This window comes from Leptonychotes weddellii, chromosome 1 (assembly GCF_054177405.1).
Source record: "Leptonychotes weddellii isolate Sample4059 chromosome 1, ASM5417740v2, whole genome shotgun sequence".
NCBI lineage: Eukaryota > Metazoa > Chordata > Mammalia > Carnivora > Phocidae > Leptonychotes > Leptonychotes weddellii.
In genome coordinates this window covers 186,057,937-186,066,909 of record NC_138369.1, presented here as the reverse complement: position 1 = coordinate 186,066,909, position 8,973 = coordinate 186,057,937, and the positions used below count along the sequence as shown (strand labels likewise).

The window sequence follows — 8,973 nt, the reverse complement described above, 5'->3', positions numbered from 1 at the left end:
TTTGACTTTTAGTTGCTTTTGAAAATAAAGACTTTTCTTCCAGCCTATTTTCTCATTGGTTGTTTTTTGTACATGATGCCTTATAAATTTCTGCACATTAATTTTGAACCCAACTGTCTTCTGAAATTCTCTTCATGTTGATAGTTTTCAGTGAATTGTTGTGGGTTCTTTCAGGCATACAGTCATATTATCTGCAGATAATGACCATTTTACTTTCTCCTTTTCAATTTTCATACTGTTTCTCTGGTTACATTAACTAGTACTTGCAGTCCATTAATAGTGGTGACAGTGTTCATCCTTATTTTATTCTTGATTTAAATGCAGCATATCTCATTTCCCATCAAGTTTGATGCTGGATTTTGGGAAAGATCGATCTATTTTGTCGTGTTGAGGAAGTATTCTTCTTACTTTACTAAGAATTTTACCAAGAATGGATATTACATTTTAGCAACTGACTTTTCAGCATCTCTAGAGACGACTGTGATTTTTCTTTGGAGAGCTATTAATATAGTAAGTTGTATTAGTAGTTTTTCTCAATAATTGAGCTATCCATTCATTCGGGACTAAATCCCATGGGATTACGGTGTGATATTCCTTTAAGTTGTTCCTGGATTGTATTTGTTAATATTTTATATAGGACCTTTGGATTGATAGTTATAAGTGAGAAAAATCTAGCTTTCTGTGGGAATGAGTATGTGTATAGATTTTGTCTTTTGGTGTCATTATTTTATTTGCTTTATTTTTTTAAAAGAAGCTCCTTCTTTTTCTATGTTTTGGAGTAGTTTCATATTGGAATTTTCTGTTCTTTCTACATTTGGGGATGATCTCAGAAACTCTCTGGGCCTGGTGCTTTGAGCGGGGGCTAATTTATAACTTTTCTCCACTTTTTCTGCAGTGACCAATTTGCTTAGGTTTCAGTTCTCCTTTATAGTTAGTTTGGGTTAATTATATTTTCCTAGAAGAATAACTCACTTTTTTTTTTTAAGATTTTATGTATTTATTTTGACAGAGAGAGAGACAGCGAGAGAGGGAACCCAAGCAGGGGGAGTGGGAACGGGAGAAGCAGGCTTCCCGCAGAGCAGGGAGCCCGACGTGGGGCTCGATCCCAGGACCCTGGGATCATGACCTGAGCCGAAGGCAGACTCTTAATGACTGAGCCACCCAGGCGCCCCAGAATAACTCACTTTATCAACTTTTCAGATTGACTCACATGCAGTCGAACAACGCATTCTCTTACTATTCTTTTAATTACCTCTGTATCTCTGGTATTTCTTATTTCTTATTTTGGAAATTTGTGTTTGCTTTCCTCTTTTTTTTTTTTCTTGATGAGTTGAATAATTTGCTTTGCTATTTAAAAAAAAAAAAAAAGAACCGTTGAACTTATTTACGGGCCAGTTTGGTCAATTTTTGTGCATGAACTATGGACACGAAAAAGAGCGTAGCTCCCCCAGGGCGTGGGGTTCCATGTGTGCCCATTAGTCATACCTTACTGACGTGTCCAGTAGGTCCTTTATACCTTTTCTTCTTCTTGTCCTTTTATCTGTCATGAGCTAAGGGGGCAAATTAACATCTCCCACACCGGATGTGTTTTCCTCAATTTCTGCTGGTGTCCGCTGTAGTTTCTGCTTGGGAGTGTCAATGCCATGTTATTCGATCGCAGGGAGTCGTGCCGCGGGTCTTTGCCGCGAGCCACACTGCTGGGAATTGCACAGTGCCCTTCTTTGTCTCGTCTGGTCCTTCCCGCCCTGAATTCAGCCTTGTTTGATGTGCAGATTATAGCCTGTGATTGATTTCTTCGCTCTTGCTTCAGAGTCCTTTGCTTATTAGCCTTTCTTCTTCTTGTAGGTGCTTCTCTGTCATACAGCAGAAAATTGGGTTTTGCTTTGAGATAGAATCTGAATGTCTGTTTTTAATAGACATTAATTTAGCTCATTTATTAATCTGGCATGTGTTTGGCATGAGTTCTGTCGCTGCTGCTTTGGTGTCACTTGAGGGGATGGTTTTTTAAGTAGCTTTTGAAACGTCCTCTCTCCAGCCTTCTTTTCTTTGCTTTATGTTGTTTATATGATTTTCTAATACTTTGGAGTTTTATTTATTATAATTGTTACCCTTACAACTTTTTATTGTGCCCTACATCTGCTATGTTTTAGACGTTATTTATTAATCCCCTCTTGTGAGCAATGATGAAATTATTGTATTTCCCCTTCTTTCCTTCCTCCTTTCTTCTCTTCTACAAACTGGTCTTAGTTATTTACAAATATCACCTTTACTGGTATTTATGTTTGTGAGGTTTATTTGTACTCTGTGATTCGATTTGTTTAGGGCAGCACTGTCTAGTAGAACTCTCTGCAGTGATGTATGTGTCCTGTTTATCTGCCCTGTCCACTGTGACAGCTACTGGCCATAAAGTGGTTTTTAAGCACTTGAATATGTGGCTAGTACGACTGAGGAGCTGAACTTAAACTTTATTTAATATTAAGCAATATAAATTTGAGTTTAAATAGCCACATATGGCTAGTGGCTGCCATGCTGGGGAGCATGGGTTGTCTTTTTTAAGTTTATTTATTTATTTAAGTTATCTCTACACCCAGCATGAGGCTCGAATTCATGACCCCAGAATCGAGAATCACACGCTCCTCCGACTGAGCCAGCCACGTGCCCTGGAGAGCATGGTTTTCATGGAGTGTTTGTAAGCCCCAGCTATGAGAGTCAGGGCAAGCATGGACATTATGCTACCTCCCACGTTCTTGCTCCATTCCTCTCCCGGCTAGTGTTACTTAAGTCACCTCTACCCTGTTGGGCCTTGTATTTTGCATTCTGTTCTCCTGCCATCATCATCACGTATCTCCTTGTCTTATTATTAGAGTTAAAGGGATTCAGTCTTCACAAGTGGTTTTTTTTTTTTGACTAGCCAGTTGTTTCTTTTTTGACTAGCCAGTTTTTTTTTTTTTTGACTAGCCAGTTTTTTTTTTTTTTTTTTGACTAGCTAGTTTTTCTAGCCATCCCATGGATGCTTGTAGTTCACTACGTAGTAAATTCCTCAAGGAGGATTTTCACGCAGTGCTCCTTGGGGTTTGTTTCTGCACATTTAAAGCTCCTTTATAGTGGAGTGACTGTTTAGGTGGGTATAAAATTCTATGATCATGCTGTGTTTATTGAGCATTGTAATGGCCATGGCTGTACCTTCATTTTGAATTGCATCTTGCTATGGAGAAGTCTGGTTTTTCTCCCCTCTTATGAGTGACTTGATCTTTTTGCCTGACTCCTGAAGGATTCTTTCTTTTTGAGATAGAATAATTTTACTAAAATCTGTCCTTTTCTTGACCATTTCTGATTCATTTGCCCTTTCAGTATTTTTTTTGTAAGATTTTATTTATTTGAGAGAGAGAGAGAACGAGTTGGGGGGAGGGGCAGAGGGAGAGGGAGAAACAGACTCCCTGCTGAACAGGGACCCCCCAATGTGGGGCTCAATTCCAGGACCTGGAGATCATGACCTGAGCTGAAGGCAGACGCTTAACCAACTGAGCCACCCAGGGGCCCGACCCTTTGAGTATTTTAAAATTATATCAGTGAATATGTGTTCTGTTCCATTCTTTCAGTTTCCTAATTTGGGAACTTCATTATGCACACGTTGGATGTTCCTCACTGTCCCTCATATTTGTCACTTTTTTGGTGATTCTTTTTAATACTTTATTAAATTTTCATTTAATTTGTTTGCATTTTCTTACTTCTGCCTGCGTGTACTTTTTGCCTCTTTCAGTTTCACCTCCTTTCCTGTGATGTTTTTATTTTTTTCCTTTCACTTCTTTCCTGAGTTTTTCTTCTATTTTTATCTCTTTCTGTGACCTCTTCATTTCATCATCCCTGAGCTCTTACAGCTCTGTTTTCTGTCTATCTTTTATATAAGCAATTTAAAACATTCATGGTGAAATGCATGTTCACAGTTTTCATCTGCTTTATGGTACTGTTTTTTCTGGTGAATGGTCATTTATGAATATTGAATATTGAGTAATGAATATTCAGTAAGCATTCATCAAGGTCCTCTTCTCACCATCACTCGAACCTGTGGAGTTTATATTTCAGGAGTACAGATAATATATAAGAGATCATTACTTATGTATATTTTAGAAGGTGGCAAGTGCTCTAGAGCAGAGTTGAGGAATGGGGTAAGTGAGTGTGGGAAGCAGGCAGTTTTAAAGAGGATGGTCAGGGAAGCCCTCGCTAAAATGGTGTCGTTTGCACAATGACTTGGTGGAGATGAGGGAGTGAATGTTAAAGAAAAAAATGATCCATGATACTTGTTAAAGACATCAGGCAGGCTTTTTCAAGGGGAACTGTTGTGGTGGGTGTGGAGACCTCTGCAGTGGGGACTTGCAGTAGGAGAGAGAGCAGACTCAACTCTGAGTACAGCGCAGGCAAGGAGCTGGGGGACCAGGGGGCGTCAGTGGGTGGAAAATTACAGAGAGGAGACATCAGGGACAAAGTCTAAGAGTGGATTCTGGCTAACCAACCTAACAAGATTCTTGCTGAAGGCAGGCCAGGGTGACCGACCTCATATGGGGCACTGGGGGAGGATGAGAAACCTGAGCAAGGATGATCAGATATGGGGGCTGGCTAAAGCAATTAGCAGAATTCTTGCTACAGTTGGACCATGCAGAGACAAACATGGAAGTCCAGACGTCAAGGCCTGGTTGAAAAACAGCTCTAGGAAGGCTGAGTAGCGTTTGGTCAAGGAGAGAATTTTTGTCATAAGCCACGTGGGTACCTGCAGGAGGAGCATCCAGGTGGAGGGAAGAACACGTGCAAATGCCCTGGGGTGGGAACTTGCAGACACCTAAAGGACTAGCAAGGGGGCCAGGGAGGGAGGAGTGAAATGAAGTGACTGAGGGGGCGGGTTAAGAGATGAGGCCAGACTGGTCAGGGGAGGGGCAGACCCCCCCTTTGTAGGCCATCGAAATGACTTTGGCCTTTCCCCTGAGTGACATGGGGAGCTGCCATAAAGTCCCTTGAAGTAGAAGAGTGACATGATCTGTCTTGTAAGGTTCCATCATCTGCTGCTTGGATTTCTCTCCCGTCCCTCCCTCACTCATGTTTACATCGATTATGTCTCCTTTTTGTAGGCCTTGAACTTATCCCTCGACCAGGCTGGCTGAGGTTTGATGTGTGGGTGTCTTTGTCCTTCACTGCTCTTCCGCTGTGGCCGAAGCAGCGGGGTGGGGGACAGGGGTTCGCAGTGGGAGGGCCTGCATGCCTCCCCCTGCTGCAGAGGCTCCTGCTTCCCACTGCCTGCAGGGACCTCTTGCTGGGGCTGCCTCCTCGGCCCCTCGGGTCCCGAGCAGCTCCGGCCAAGCCTGCAGCCGGGGCCGCTGCCCCTGATGTGTGCCCTCACCCGCCAGAAGCCGAGTCCCACGGCCACGGGGCCTTGTTTCGGCTTTCTCCCGCGGGCCCCTGCTGGCTCCTCGCCTTTTTAGCAGGCCTTCCACCTTGTCTTGGTCCTCCCCTGTCTCCTTGCTTCACCGAAAATAGAGGCTGTGGGATTATTTCTTGTTCTTTCGGGCGGCTTCCAGGAGGCTGGCATGGGGATGCCGACCTGACACCACCATCTTCAAACCCGGGGTCCAGATTATGGGCGTGGTATTTCATTCTGGGGAACCCAAAAGAAAAAAGTTGTGTTGTTTGCTAGTGGCCTTTTCCACTTAGAGAAGAACGAGGTCTCTGAACAGAGTTGGGTGTCATTTCTGCCCAGAAGGCCAGCGTGGCTGAAACCGGGGTGCGACCAGTACCTTCTCAGTGCTTGTACCAGCCTGAGCCTTGGTTTGCAGCTCAAGACAGCTGTTCTAGGCCCTTCTCCAGACCTGGCTCCTCCGGGCCAGAGAGTCGAGCTGGCCCGGTCACGAGTCCCCATCAGCGGAGCCGTGCGGCCGAAGCAGGGTCTGTCACCTCGAGTCTTCTCCACGCGTGCAAGGGGGGGGCCTGCATCGCTCACGTCTGTATTTCTGGGCCTTTCTCAGGCCCGGGGCCCCCTTGATGCCGTGACGACAGCCATGGCCCTTCTAAAAATTAGCACCTGCGCGTGTGATATTTGTGCATCGTTTCTGGGGTTTGCTCCCATCCTTGAGTCTATGAGTGACCCCTGCTAATGACGTTGGGTGACGTATCCGCACCATCCGGAGCCATAGTCTTCCTTTCTCCCTGTTGAGAGTTCTAGACAAAAGTCGGGGGCACGTTCTTGGTGACGTCTTGAGTTTTCCCTTAGTTTTAGTTATTCAAGCTCATTCTGTGCCCCTTTGCCAGAATTAATCAAGCATTGTCTGGGGTGCCTACACTAATAAGGTGTCATATGTCAGTTATCTTTCCATGAAAAACAAACAAAAGAGTCGGTTCCTATTACTATGGGCCTTACCTCTTCGTTGAACTGTCTTCTGTTTCTAAAATTCTGTTTCTTAAAAATAAATAATAAAAAAAAAATTTCTGTACCTTGGCTTCTTGGGCTACACTTGGACAAATTCTATACCCCTTTTATGTTGGTGGGGATTGAACAGACCTGCCAAACTTACCTACAAATATTTCATTAATTTTGTATTTCTACTATATTTTCTTTTTTTTTTTTTAAGATTTTATTTATTTATTTGAAGAAGGGAGAGAAAGAGAGCGAGCACGAGCGGGGGGTAGAGGGGGTGGGTGGACAGAGGGAGAAGCAGCCTCCCCACTGAGCAGGGAGCCCGATGCAGGACTCAGTCCCAGGACCCCGAGATCATGACCTGAGCCGAAGGCAGACGCTTCACTGACTGAGTTCCCCAGGCGCCCCTCTACTTATTCTTTCTTAATTAAATCAAAGAATGACGAAAGAGTCCCTTGGGTCATGAAATATTTACTGTGCTTCCTTCCAAGGTACTTTACTTCCTTTTTCTCCTTATGCCATAGGGACCAGGGAAGGAAGGGTTGTATTGATGTCACGACTATAATATGCCGATCAGTGGTCAGCCCAGATTCATTCCCATGAGATTAACTGACAGTGTGATTAGATAGGATCAGAGTGTCCCAAGTGCTGCCATGTCGTGTAAGTGATAAAGTTCATGAAATTGTTTTGGCTCATTTTATTACTTGACACTAGTCAAATCATAAAAATATACCAGTGAATTTAAATTTTTAAAAATTAGAGTTCTATTTAATTTGGGTTGTACAAGAAGTAATAGAATTAATTTTAATTAAATTTAAAAGTTAAATTATTTCAGAGGACTTTTAGTTTAAATTAAACCATGAGAGACTATGGACTGTGAGAAACAGACTGAGGGTTCTAGAGGGGAGGGGGATGGGGGGATGGGTTAGCCTGGTGATGGGTATTAAAGAAGGTACGTATTCAATGGAGCACTGGGTGTTACATGCAAACAATGAATCATAGAACACTACGTCAAAAATAAATAAATAGGAAAAAAAATTATTTGCTTATGCACTTTTTATGGGGGAGCGGGAAACAAAAACAAAATACTTAATTCATTTACGGGACACAGACTACTCCCCGCTCCCCAAATTCTTCAGACTGTGAGAACTTGGTGGAAGTTTTTTCACTGGGTGACTAGAGGAAATAAAAAGATTTAAACACTAATAGGACAGATGGTTTTTAACGCTTTGATCTGCAGGCCCCTTATTTCTTTTTTTTTTTGGTTTGTTGTCAGTATTTTGCTGCCATCATATTACCATTGGACAGCAGTCGTGCTACGTTTCTGAAGGTCATTTCACAAACATGTTGTTTGAATTTATTGTGGATTCTCTTTCCACTCTGGTGGACGCCGTGTCGTCTCCTGAACTTCCTTTTCCACCCCAAACCCCCATAGCAGATTGAGACCGCCGAGTTCTTTGGTGCCAGGAAGAGACTGCCATCCAGGAGAGAGGATAATGTCCATATTCTGTTACTCCATAATTATCTTCAGATAGATGAATAGATGATCTGTTGTGAAATCTTTCCTAAATGATTTCATGATCCAGGGAAATCTAGGCTCGAATGCCTACAGAGAGAGCCGGGCCATTGAGAGACTGGGGAAGACTTAGCGAAAGTGGTGGGGTGCCCTCACGTGTTCTGTGGACAAGCTCCAGACCCCTCCTCAGTGAGGCTTCCTGGGCCGAGGGAGCACCGGGCCAGTGGTTGTGTTACATTATGCATATGAAAACGTGTAGTCGTTTTAGCATAATTGAGAAAGAACCCAAAGAAAAGGGTTTTATTTTATTGTATTCTTTCTGAAGAGGTCATTATACATACTTGTGTATAATGTGGCCTTGAACCTGCTATTTGCCCTTTTTGGAATCAGACATTTGTTGGGATTCTCCCAGCCGGGAGTGCGGACGTGTCTGGAAGGCCCTGATGGCCTGAGATCCGCTGCCCCCCCCCCCCCCCGTGCTCCCCAGAGGTCCAGCCCCGCCCCGCAGCATCCACCCCTTCGGGATGCTGTGCTTGCTCCATCCCAGCATCCAGGTCTCTGGTCTGCACTAAGTGCTCAGTGAATATCTACATCTTTGAACAAATTGCTTGTTAAGGAGACCTGCTTTTGCTAATAAACAAGGTGAATGCAAAGACGTGTTAATTTGACTGGTGGCTGTCTCTGTTCCCCTAGGAAGTGCTCTCGGGCGTGGTGGTCATATCTGGTAAGGATTCGATCCAGCACCAGGGAGTGTCTTTGACAGTGGAAGGAAGTGTGAACCTCCAGCTCAGTGCCAAGAGTGTGGGTGTGTTCGAGGCATTCTATAATTCTGTTAAGGTAAGAACGCTGACATTGCACATTTTTAGTTCATTATCCCGATGTGTGTGGTGGTTTTTACTTGTTTTCTGGCTTTATTGTTGTTACCTGTCGATATTTTGCAAGGTATAGCAGTGGTCCTACTTTTTTTAATACTTGCTAATCAAACCGCAAAAATATTCAGGTATTTTGACTCTGGATATATCCTGCTATTGCAAGTCTGCCAGTTTTTATTCCTGTA

At 43.5% G+C, this 8,973-nt stretch overlaps 1 protein-coding gene across 2 annotated transcripts in view; it reads left to right on the top strand.

Moving 5' to 3' along the window:
* VPS26C (VPS26 endosomal protein sorting factor C) overlaps window positions 1-8,973 on the top strand; it is an 82,184-nt gene that overhangs the window by 16,631 nt on the left and 56,580 nt on the right. For both annotated transcript variants that reach the window (XM_081799923.1, XM_081799916.1), the window contains exon 2: window positions 8,610-8,753. In XM_081799923.1, coding sequence (XP_081656049.1) covers window positions 8,610-8,753 — 144 coding nt within the window. The remainder of the gene's footprint in view (window positions 1-8,609; window positions 8,754-8,973) is intronic.